This window comes from Hyperolius riggenbachi, unplaced genomic scaffold (assembly GCF_040937935.1).
Source record: "Hyperolius riggenbachi isolate aHypRig1 unplaced genomic scaffold, aHypRig1.pri scaffold_141, whole genome shotgun sequence".
In the NCBI taxonomy this organism is placed as follows: domain Eukaryota; kingdom Metazoa; phylum Chordata; class Amphibia; order Anura; family Hyperoliidae; genus Hyperolius; species Hyperolius riggenbachi.
Window position 1 is genome coordinate 446563 of NW_027152355.1, and position 13516 is coordinate 460078.

At 43.3% G+C, this 13516-nt stretch overlaps 1 protein-coding gene across 1 annotated transcript; it reads left to right on the plus strand.

Moving 5' to 3' along the window:
- The first annotated feature begins 12242 nt into the window (after positions 1-12242).
- Positions 12243-13124, plus strand: LOC137543651 (oocyte zinc finger protein XlCOF22-like). The gene is made up of 3 exons (XM_068264773.1): positions 12243-12304; positions 12584-12855; positions 12907-13124. The coding sequence occupies exons 1-3, from the start codon at positions 12243-12245 to the stop codon at positions 13122-13124; spliced, it is 552 nt and encodes a 183-aa protein (XP_068120874.1).
- The last annotated feature ends 392 nt before the right edge of the window (positions 13125-13516 follow it).

Consider the following 13516-nt stretch of genomic DNA (forward strand, 5'->3'; position numbering starts at 1 on the left):
TGGACCATAACTGCGCTAAGGGGCACAAAGGCCAATGGAGTACCTTTCGGATTTCAATTTTTTTTTTTTTTTACTACTCATCATGTTTTCTGGCCCCGAAAATGCCAGGGCAGTATATGAACCCAATTAATGACCCCATTTTAGAAAGAAGAAACACCAATGTATTCCGTTGGTAGTATGGTGAGTTCATAGTAAATTTTTTATTTACCACAAGTTAGCGGCAATTGTTTTCAGTAGTTTATTTTCACAAAATATAATTTTAAAATACCTTATGACAAAGAAATAAAATCTTCTATGAACTCACCATACTAATAACGGACTTTTTGGGGTTTCTTCTTTCTGGAATGGGGTAATTTGTGTGGTTGCTACACTGCCATGGCATTTTCGGGGCCCTAACCCATGAGCAGTAGTCATGAAACCAAATGTTTCAATATGACCTGTGATATCCTACAGCAATTCATTGTACTTTTTGCCCCTTAGCGCAGTTACGATGTTAAAAAGGGCCACACATTAGGTATTGACTTACTCAGGAAAAGTAGTTAAATGTGTTTTGGGGTGTCTTTTTACACATACCCATGCCGGGCAGGCTAATTATTTAGGTAAATATTGTTTCTATTTTTTTTTTTTTTTAACCACTTCCCAACTGAGGGGTTTTACCCCCTGAGCACCAGAGCAATTTTCACCTTTCAGCGCTCCTTCCATTCATTCGTCTATAACTTTATCATTACTTATCGCAATGAAATGAACTATATCTTGTTTTTTCCGCCACCAATTAGGCGTTCTTTAGGTGGGACATTATGCCAAGAATTATTTTTTTCTTAATGTGTTTTAATGGGAAAATAGGAAAAATGTGGGGGAAAAAAATGATTATTTTTCAGTTTTCGGCCATTATAGTTTTTAAATAATGCATGCTACTGTAATTAAAACCCATGAAATGTATTTGCCCTTTTGTCCTGGTTATAAAACTATTTAAATTATGTCCCTATCACAATGTTTGGCGCCAATATTTTATTTGGAAATAAAGGTGCATTTTTTTCATTTTTGCGTCCATCCCTAATTACAAGCCCATAGTTTATAAATTAACAGTGTTCTACCCTCTTGACATAAATATTTAAAAAGTTCAGTCCCTAAGGTAACTATTTATGTATTTTTTTTAATTGTAAATTTTTTAATTTTTTTTTAATTACAAAAAAAAAAAAAAATGGGGAGTGTGGGAGGTAATGAGTTAATTTTATGTGTAAAAGTCATTTATTTGTATGTGAAAAATGTGTAGGGTGTAGTTTACTATTTGGCCACAAGATGGCCACAGTAACTTTTTGTTTTAATGCGACCTCCAAGCTTCCTTCCGGAAGCTTGGAGGAAGTATAAGGAGGCTGGACCCGTGAGTTTTTTCTCACAATGATCGAGCTGCCCATAGGAGAGCAGCGGATCATTGCGGGGCTTAGATCAACGAACGGGAATGGATTTTCCCGTTCATTGATCTCTGGGCAAGCGGGCGTCGGCGTGTTTACTAGCGGCGGGCGGCGTGTTTACGAGCGGGAGCGCGGACAGCGTCGGGAACGCGGAAAGTACGTATTTCTCCGTCCCTGGTTGTTAAAGGATGGAAAAAGGGGCGGAGAAATACGTACGCGCGGGGGTAAAGTGGTTAAACAATTGTCCATTTATAGAGCTATTTTGCCCACACAGCATGGGTATGTTTTCAAAAACACAACGAAAACACATTATACTACTTCTCCAGACTACGGCGATACCACATGTGTAAAACTTTTTTTATAGCCTAGGTGCGCTAATTTTCTAAACGTCCTATGCACAGGTCATTTTGAGGCTTTTTTTTTCTAGACTACTCCTCACGATTTCTTGCACCTAAAATGCAAGGGCAGTATAGGAACCCCTCAAGGAAATACATTTCAGAAAGTAGACAAAACAATGTATACCGTTTGGTGTATGGAGAGTTCCTATTAGAAATTTTTTTTGGGGTCACAAGTAAGTGAAAAAGGACACATTTGAAAAAAAAAATACAAAATAAAAACAATTTTCGGTAACCTTTTTACAAAAAATGAAATGGTGTATGAAGTAGTCCTACACCTAACAGAATACATTGGGGTGTTTTTTTTGTAAAATGAGGTCACTTGTGGGTTTCCTATACCGGCCATGCATTTCACGGGCCCAAAACCGTGAGTAGTCTGGAAACCAAATGTCTAAAAATGAATGTTCAGGGGTATAATCCGCTGCCAATTTTGATGACAGGTTGGGTATGATGGGTCGAATTTTGTGGAACCGGTTATAAGCAGGGTGGCCTTTTAGATGACAGGTTGTATTGGGCCTGATCTGATGGATAGGAGTGCTAGGGGGGTGACAGGAGGTGATTGATGAGTGTCTCTGGGGGTGATTAGAGGGGAAAATAGATGCAATCAATGCACTAGGGAGTTGATGGAAAGGGGGTCTGAGGGGGATCTGCGTGTTTGGCCGACTGATCAGGAGGCCACACGTGCCAAATTAGGGCCTGATGTGATGGGTAGGTGTGCTAGAGGGTGACAGGAGGTGATTGATGGGTGTCTCAAGGTGTGATTAGAGGGGGGGATATATGCAAGCAATGCACTGGCGAGGTGATCAGGGCTGTGGTATGAGGGAGCTCTGAGGGTGTGGGTGGGTGATTGAGTGCCGTAGGGGCAGATAGCGGTCTAATCTGATGGATAGCAGTGACAGGGGGTGATTGATGGGTAAATAGTTTGTGTTTGGAGGAGAGAACATATGTAACCAATGCACTTTGGAGGAGTTCTGACGTAGGATCTGCGGGCGATCTATTGGTGTGGGTGGGTGGTCAGATTGCCCGCAAGGGGCAGGTTAGGGGATGATTGATGTTTGGCAGTGACAGGGGGTGATAGATGGGTGATTGAAAGGTGATTGACAGGTGTTCAGGGGGATATAGGTATACAGTTACAAGGGGGGGGGGGGAGGAATTGGGTTATAGGGAGAATCTGAGAGGTGGTGATTGATCAGGAGGGAGCAGGGTGCAGTTTAGGGAATTAAAAATAAAAGTGTCAACAGATAGTGACATGGAGTGATTGGCGGTTGATTAGGGGGGTGATTGGGTCCAAACAGGGGCCAGGGGTGTGGGCAGTGGTGGTGTCTGAGGGTTGGTATGGGCGATAAGGTGGTGGGGAGGTTAAATCAGTGTGCTTGGGTGCAGACTAGGGTGGCTGCAGCCTGCCGTTCTGTTCCCTCGGACACTGGGAACACAAGGCCAGGAGGCAGCCTGTATAATAAACTTTGTAAACAATGTTAAGTGTATTATACACATTTTCTGCGGCAATCGTGGTGATAGTAACCTGCCAGTGCTTACCAACGCACGGTTGGTTACAAACCAAGGTGGAGGAGCCAGGCGCCGGCCGGAGGATAGATTCACGGATGACGCAATTGATCCGCCCATGCCCCTACACGGACCGCCGCCTCTGGGCATGAGATGTTCCATGCGGGGTCCACTTTACAGAGGCCCCTGTGCGTTGGGCATTCGGGAAGTGGTTAAGATAAGACAATAATGTTTCCATTGCAGGCACCAAATGACCGTCCCATACCATCAAATAGCATTCAAATACACCTGATCACCTACCCAGTGGATTGCTTGGATCTATTCACCGCTCTATTCACACCCTGAGACAACCATCAATAATCTCCTGTAATTCACTAGCACACCTAACCCTGAAATCATGCTGTAATGTGGACCGTGTGGGTTGGTAATCACTTACCAAAACCATCTTATCCCCCTAAGACCCCATTAAAGACACCTTACCAGTGCATTTATTGCATGTACTCTGCAGTGTAATCACCCACTGAGAAAACCGTTTATCAACTCCTGTCACCACCTAGTACTCTTATCCATTAGATCAGGACCCAATGTAGACACGTGTAAAATTCTGATCAACCTGTAAAACATCAGGTCCTAATCTGCACCATGTGGGCTCATGATCACACACCAACCCCTCACATACTCCATCCCCCCACCCCCGGACTCTATACATGTATCCTACCCTATAATTACCCACTGATCACCTGTCCATAACCTGTCTATCACCCATAAATTACCCACTGTGACCTCCTGTCACTAACACACATCAAATAAGACCATAACATGCACAATGCAGGCACATGAACACTCGCCAACAACCTTAAATTGCCCAGAAATAACCACATTTTATAAAAACAGTGCAATATGTACATCTTCTGTAGCTTGTAATTACTCAGCGATCACACATCAATCAACCATGAATGGTCAAATGTCACAGCAAAACATCCGTTTAAACCATACACGGACTGTGGCAGTCGTGTGATAGACCAAACACCATAACATCGCCCGCATGCACAAAATCAGAAAACTAGCTAAGTGAATTTTTGACATCACTTCTTCACTGTAATAACCACGTAATTACCCATCTATCACTACATGTCCTTATATTTAGACAATATTTTATAGATTCGGTCAATAACTAGCACATGGGAGATGACAATCTTAAAAAACTAACCTCAGGTCAAAAACAGCACACCACCACTTTGTACTGTATACATGTATTATCCCCTGTAAATAGCCTGTCAATCACCATTCAATAATGCAATGTCACCACCTTTCATTTCCAACCACACGATCATAACCTATCCGGCCTCTTGCAGGCATATTATAAACAAAACAACATAACATAGGCAGGAATACTTTACTAAGCTCATCGGAGCACAAGCTTCAAACCACCGGTGTCTTTTGGCCACTTTCAACTCCCTGCTTAAACCCACCACCCATCCCTCCGTTTCCTACCTCTCTACAACAGATTTAGCCACCAACTTCAACAACAAAACTGTCTCCATCCGCCAGGAAATAGCCAATCTACAATCTTCACCTCCCACTCCCTCCCAACCAGCTCCTCATCCACCCTATCTTCACCTCACATCCTTCACTCCTACTACCACAGAGGAAGTCAACCAGCTACTGCAGACTTGCCATACCACTACTTCCCCCACCTTGACCCCATCCCTTCTGATTTACTCCTGCCTCACTTCACGGAATTGGCCACAGTCCTAACTACCCTGTTCAACCACTACCTATCTACATGCACCTTCCCCTCAGACTTCAAGCAGGCCACTGTACTACCCCTGCTCAAGAAACCCTCCCTCAACCCCTCGCTACACTACAAAATACCGTCTTATCTCCCTCCTCCCCTTTGCCTCAAAACTCCTTGAGCGTCTGGTTCACATACGCCTGACCCAGTACCTCAATGCCAAGTCACCACTAGACCCACTCCAATCTGGATTTTGGCCTGCCCACTCAACCGAAACTGCTCTCACCAAAGTGGTCAACGAACTTGCCTTAGCTAAAGCTGAAGGTAAATACTCCATTCTCCTCCTCCATGACCTGTCAGCAGCTTTTGACACAGTAGATCATCCCCTACTCCTCCAGTCCCTCCAGTCCTTGGGCATTAACGATCTCGCCCTGTCCTGGCTTTCATCCTACCGCTCCAAACGCTCCTTCACGACCGCCTTCAATGAGTCCTTGTCCACCCCCAACCACCTCTCGGGTGGAGACCCCCAAGGTTCAGTCATTGGCCCCCTAATGTTCACCCTATACACATCCTCCATTGGCAAGGTTATCTCCTACATAGGTTTTAACTATCATCTGTATGCAGATGACACCCAGGTCTACCTCAACAACCCTGACAAATCCACCACTACCATGGACAAGGTCTCCTCATGCCTATCAGCCATCTCCTCCTGGATGTCAGCTAGGTTCAAAAAACTAAATCTAGAAAAAACGGAATTTATGATCTTCCCACCACGACCATTCACGAACCCCCTAGATGTGCATGTCACTGTTAACCACAATACCATTCGCCCTACCTCTCAAGCCCACTGTCTGGGTATCACCCTGGACTCTGCACTCTCCTTCACTTCCCACATCAAAACCATCAAAAAGTCCTTCAACTTACACCTTCGTAACATCTGTACGATTAGCACCTTTCCTGACCTCTGCCACTACAAAACTCCTCATCCATGCCCTCCGAATGTCACGCCTTGACTACTGCAATGCCCTGCTGTCTGGTCTCCCTATGACCCGAACTGCCCCACTACAGTCAATCATGAAAGCGTCAGCCAGAATTATCCACTGCTCCCATCGCTCTACCACGGCATATCCCCTCCTAGAATAACTCCACTGGCTTCCTATCCAATCCAGAATATGATTGAAGATACTGTATCTGACCTACAAATCTGTCCACAAAACCTGTTCAACTTACATTTCCAATGTTACTCAGAGGTACACACCTAGCCGCTCACTCGGATCTTCCAATGAACTTTGCCTAAGCGCACCGCGCATCACCCAGTCCCATGCACGCCTCCAGGACTTCTCAAGAGCTGCTCCAACAGTATGGAACTCCCTACCTCCACCCATTAGGGCAGAACCCTCCTTCAACATCTTCAAGAAAGCAATGAAAAGCCACCTTTTCACTCTGGCCTACTACCCCTCACAAGTGCTGTAAACCTACACCTGAACTCTGGTCCACTACCTTTCGTGTCCTTACCTCTCCCTCTTGATTGTAAGCCTTTGGGAAGGGTTCTACTCCTTTTGTGTCCTACCTGATCTTGCACCTTCATTACTGTGAACCCATGCAATGCATCTGAGTGTACCTAACTTGCCTAATCTCCATGCTCCATACATTGACTGAATAAGCATTACCTGTTACTCATACTATGGTGTGTGATCTGGTTTTCTTGTATTCCTGTATTGTGATATTGATGTATGTCACTCCTAAATATTGTCTGTAACCTAAATTAATGTTAAGCACTGCGTAATATGTTGGGGCTTTATAAATTCATTAATAATAATAATAATAATAATAATAATAATAATAATAGGCCGCATACCCACCATCATTTCACCACCAAAGTGCATTGTTTAAATATGTTCTGCAATGTATTCACAAATTTCTCACGAATGTATCACTCCCTGTCACGACCGGTCAATGATACACATAAGTTCACAACCTATCAGATAACAAGATAATCTCCACCTTGCGTGCACACAATCAACCACACACACGCTCAGATACCTCACAAGACCCCCTTTGATCAATTTTACAGTGCATTTAGTGAATATATTCTGACATGTAATCACATACTGATCACGTATCAATCACCACGTCACCCACTTTCACCACCAGTCACTGATACCAATAAGACCAGACCCTAATCTGCCACTTGCAGGCAACCAATCAACCACACACACCCTTAGATACGCCACCAGGACCATTCAGATCAACTCGCCACTGCATTCCTTGCTCGCATATATTACCACCTGTAATCACACATTGAGACCCTCATCAATCACCTAATCTCAACACACTACCACTCCGATCCATGAGATCAGAACCTAATGATCCACATTTCAATAAAAAAAACGTCAAGATATTACGTTTGATGCATGTTGAGTTGAGAGAATATTTGATTTGTTGTCACAAAATAGAGTAAAATGACAGTTTATAGAAAACAGTCAATATATTAATATTAATATTTTTATGTTGACTTTTGAACCTAAAAAAAAATTATGAAATGAACATACTAATAATGCACTACCTTGTGGTCTGTACTTTGTAAAATGTGTTCACGTGTGTGTTTCATATACTGCACTGGTATTTTATTGATGCTAAAAAGTGAGGAGTAGTCTAGAAAGCCAAAAACTCCTAATTACCTGTGAATATGCAGTTGGGCATCTTAGTGCACTTAGGCTGCCAAAAAATTTTGACACATGATGTATCGCCGTACTCAGGAGAAGTAGGATTAAGTGTTTTGCGGTGAGTTTATTTATCCATGTCCATGCTAGGCGGGAGATATCGGTCTGTAAATTTATAATTATGTGCTAGCAATATATATGTTCTTTTTTTTTTCATTTTCTAACACCCAGCATGAGTATGTGTAAAAATCCACCACAAAACACATAACACTACTTATCCTGAGTACGTCAATACCACATGTACAAACCCTTTTGGCAGCCTTTGTGTGTGCTAAGGGGCACAAAGTCCTTCGAATAACTTTGGTCTGCTTTCAAAGTGGTAAGTTACAGGGGCACATAAGAGCAGCCTGTAACACAGACCACCGCATAGCAATGAAAAAAGAATGTGATGTCCACAGTGCACACGTTGCATTACATTGTTTTAAAGTGTTGCATGCTGTGCGGTGCCACGCGGCTAAGCCGCATTGCACTGTTCGCACATGCTCAGTAGTCAGACACGCCATCAGGGGAGACGAGAAGGAGTACCGTGACGGCACCGGGGCCTGCAGGGGGGCCCTGTCCGGTTAACAGACCCACCGTCGACACTGGATGCCGATGCACCGCTGCCTGCATCAGACCTCGAGCAGTGGTTGAACACTGTGTGGGAGCTTGTACCTAGCGGAAAACGCAATTATATATCACTTCCGCATATACAACATAGTGCTTCCGTGCACCCGCTCTAACTGGTCGGGTGGAAAACTGATAGAGGTCTGATGCTGTTCTGCTGCTGGGAAGTGAGGGGAGGAACACGTCAATCACTATCTAACCTGGGTGGTCCCTGTGAATCACTATACTACCTGGGAGACCCCTTTTGCTCAATATCTAACATGGGGGGTGCCTGTTATTCAATCACTATATAACCTGGGGGAACACTGTCACTCACTACCTAACCTGGGGGTCCCTGTCATAATTCAGAATCCAGGTGAGATGTGTCTAAAATATTCAGACTATTGATGTAAGAATACTGTTTATTTATGTGCCTCATGAGTGATGAATTTGTATTGTTGTGGGTGTAATGATTGATTATTTTATTAATTTATGACTGCCTCATTATTTTTTAGGAGCTTAAACATTGTTGAGTTTGTCTTGACTGTGAGAACTTTGTACATAATGTGAGAAGGAGGGGGGGGGGCATGATTGATGATTTGTAAAGGTGCCAAAAATTTATGATGGAAGCCCTGTCCATATTATTGGAGGAGAAGGTATCCACCTCCTCCTCGGCCATTCACCTGGCTAATTAATATTCAATGCACGGTGTGACATGCAATGTTTACTTCAGGGAGCACAGCTGTGTGGGCAAATTGTCTGGAAAAACCACATGATGCCACATGTGTCAAAGAATACACATCAAGGCATCATGGACAACAGAGTGAACGGAAAAATGCGGCTCACTCTGACGTACACCATAACGTCACATAACAAACAACGTCTTGGTGCGTAAGTAGCATTATGATTGAAAGGGATGGTTAAAATTCAACACCAAAAAGAAGAAAGGACAATAAACACAATATTTTTTGATTCTTTTGGTCACAACTTTGATACTTCACAACTTACAATAATTTTTTTTTTTTTTAAGTAGTGTCATTATCCGCTATCTTGTGACAAAAATGTTAATGTTATATGAGCTTAAAATGCATGTTAGTGAATACTGTGTGATGTCTTCTTTCAAAAATGGGGAGATTTGTGGTGTATGTATACTATCCTGTAATTATATCAAATCATGAAACAGGTCAGTTGGTTAAAAATAGGAAGAGATACTTAAAAATGTGAGTTTGATGAAACGCGAAAAAGCCACTGCCTCTCAGGGTGAGGCGGCTGTTTCTGCGTCCAACATGGCGTCACAACGCGGAAAGAACGCCGCATGACGCATAGGCAAAGCGGTGGAGTCCCCGTTGATAACCGCGGAATACTCATTGATAACGGCGGAATCCGCACTCGACACATTGAAGAACAGTACTGGTGTCGCTGGGACTGCTAGTCCACCTGGATTCAGAGTGACACGCGCGCGCACACAGAGGCAGAGCTTAAATAGCATCCAGAAGGGAGTCAGCTGACCAGGCGGGTCAGCTGACATGTTTCACCAATCTCATTGGTCCAGCAATTAGGGAGGTCCTGGAAAGGTCCTTGTGTATATATACTGCTGGCTGTTCACTTGCTCTTTGTCTGGCGTTGCGATCACATATGTGGGAGCACACAGATCCGTAGTCAGATCCGCAAGTGTGCCGGGACCAGCTGGAACTGTAATCCTACACTTAGCTAGATTCTGTTGATAGCTAAAGTACTAGTTTGTTTGTGATTATCTGTTATGAGCTATTGACTGCCTGACTATCCTCCTGAACTCTGATCTTGTACCTCGATATTTCTGATACTCTGTTGCCGAACCCCGGCTCGTCCTAAGACCCTGCTTCTGTCTCCTGATCTTGTACCTCAATATATCTGATACCCTGTTGCCGAACCCTGCCTGTACTTAGACTACGCCTTTGCCTCCTGATCTTGTACTTTATCTGTCTGTGTGTGTACGACCTGGCTTGTCCGACCTCGAGAACCGACCTTACCATTGGAGGCGGTTCCTCGTCCTGTTAGCGACACTTCCTCCTGAGTGAACAGTCCTTCCTACTCTCAGCCTGACTCCTCCAGTCTAGGAGAGTCCAGGTCTTCGGAAGGAATCCGTGCAGTACTCCTCTCTGCACTGAGGCCTAGTCCTCGAAGTGTTACTGTTACACCAAACACTACACTCTACTCAGGTGAACAGAGGTTGGCTGGTATATCGGATTATAGGTGATACTGCAGATCACTTATAATCTGGTATACATCTGTATTCCCAGTGATACTGCAGATCACCGGTAATCAAATCTTCTCTGTGCTTCACCAATCGTTACAGTGACCAATAACTTTTTGAACAATATTTTTATAAAGATATACATTTTCCCAAAAAAAAATAAAATACACTTTTTTTTAATTAAAGACACATGTAGAACAATGTTTTTAACAAGAATATATATATAAATTATCATTTATTTAAGAAATGTCAGCACAGAAATTTTTATAAATAAATTATTTGAAAAAATGAGTATTTTTCAATGAATATAATAAAAACTCAAAATATCAACAGCTATGAAATAAAAAAAAAATTGTGTAAATGACAAGAAAAGAATGAAAAATCAATGTACATAGTAGGTTGTATGACCTCTCAATAAACCATGACAACAACAGTGCTATGAATGTTAACAAAAAATGTAGTCCTTAAGGGGTACAAAGACTGCGATACTCAAGTGGTTAAAAATAATATTTATTTAAAAAAAAAAAAACATAACAAAATGTTAATAAAAAAATTAAAATCTAAATGACTGACATATGCTCGCATACACACTGTTAAAAATGTAATCAATACATGGAGCATATTCATAGTTCAGACATTTACAAAGCAATCCAAAAACAAACATATACTCTAGCTGTAGAATTTACAAATGAAGGAGGCTTTAGGCTATGGTAATGTATATTTACAACTAAACAATGAGACTAAACAATGTAAACGGTCAAGATATCACAACACCGATAAAAATAAAAAATAAAAAAAAAAAATTACTGTAAATATATCGGTTGTAATAAGAGAGGGGCCGAACCACCGATTTTAGGTTCGCGAACCGGGTTTGCGAACTTCCGCGGAAGGTTTGGTTCGCGTTAAAGTTTGCGAAACGCAATAGACTTCAATGGGGATGCGAACTTTGAAAAAAAAAAAATATGCTGGCCACAAAAGTGATGGAAAAGATGTTTCAAGGGGTCTAACACCTGGAGGGGGGCATGGCGGAGTGGGATACGCGCCAAAAGTCCCCAGGAAAAATCTGGATTTGACGCAAAGCAGCGTTTTAAGGGCAGAAATCACATTGAATGCTAAATGACAGGCCTAAAGTGCTTTAAAACATCTTGCATGTGTATACATCAATCCGGTAGTGTAATTAAGGTACTGCTTCACACTGACACACCAAACTCACCGTGTAACGCACGGCAAACAGCTGTTTGTGTAGTGACAGCCGTGCTGGACTGGTGCGCACCATGGCGAGAGTGCAGGTTTTGTTGGCTTTACAGCCCATATGGTTCACTGAACAGAACAGGTATGCAGTGGCGGGTTCACTGAACAGTACAGGTATGCAGTGGCGGGTTCACTGAACAGTACAGGTATGCAGTGGCGGGTTCACTGAACAGTACAGGTATGCAGTGGCGGGTTCACTGAACAGAACAGGTATGCAGTGGCGGGTTCACTGAACAGTACAGGTATGCAGTGTCAGGTTCACTGAACAGTACAGGTATGCAGTGGTGGGTTCAATGAACAAAACAGTTGAACCCACCACTGCATACCTGTACTGTTCAGTGAAACCGCCACTGAATACCTGTTCTGTTCAGTGAACCCGCCACTGCATACCTGTTTTGTGAAGAGATGTATGTGAGGAGTGATCAGCAGTCTGTGGAGGAGGGTGACATGATGAGGACAAATAAAGAGTAGGAATCTGTTACAGAGAGCAAAATAGGGTGGACTCCCGGCATCAGGAACCTCTCAGAGACTCGTCTCTCTGTATCCACAGACTGTACAACGGATGAGGATCTCATTGGACAAGAGTATCCTGCAGATATCCTGGTTACCCCAAATATTCTCCCAGACTCCACTCACCACTCTAACCCTGAAGGGCCCCATACCCAGCACAGCTCTCCCCCTGCTGGAGGGTCTCATTCCTGTTCCACATGTGGGAAATGTTTTGTATGGAAATCACATCTTGTAAGGCATGAGAGATCTCACACTGGTGAAAAGCCATTTTCGTGTGCTGAGTGTGGGAAATGTTTTGGGGAGAGAGGAAGTCTTGTCATACATGAGAGATCTCACACAGGTGAGAAGCCTTTTTCATGTGCTGAGTGTGGGAAATGTTTTGGGCAGAAAGGACACCTTGTCAGACAAGAGAGAACACACACTGGTGAGAAGCCCTTTTCTTGTGCTGAGTGTGGGAAATGTTTTGGGGAGAGAGGAAGTCTTGTCATACATGAGAGATCTCACACAGGTGAGAAGCCTTTTTCATGTGCTGAGTGTGGGAAATGTTTTGGGCAGAAAGGACACCTTGTCAGACATGAGAGAACACACACTGGTGAGAAGCCCTTTTCTTGTGCTGAGTGTGGGAACTGTTTTGGGGAGAGAGGAAGTCTTGTCAAACATGCAAATTCTCGCACAGGTGAGAAGCCCTATTCATGTGCTGAGTGTGGGAAATGTTTTGGAGAGAAAGGAAGCCTTGTCAAAGATGAGAGATCTCACACTGGTGAGAAGCCCTTTTAAATGTGCTGAGTGTGGGAAATGTTTTAGACAGAAAGCAAACCTTGTCATACACGAGAGATCTCAAACTGGTGAGAAGCCCTATTCATGTGCTGAGTGTGGGAAATGTTTTGGAGAGAATGGAAACCTTATCAGACATGAGAGATCTCACACTGGTGAGAAGCCGTATTCATGTGATGAGTGTGGGAAATGTTTTGAACAGTGGCGGGTTCACTGAACAGAATAGGTATGCAGTGGCAGGTTCACTGAACAGTACACGTATTCAGTGGCAGGTTCACTGAACAGGTATGCAGTGTTGGGTTCACTGAACAGGTACGCAGTGGTGGGATCACAGAACAGGTACGCAGTGGTGAGTTCACAGAACAGGTACTCAGTGGTGGGTTCACTGAACAGGT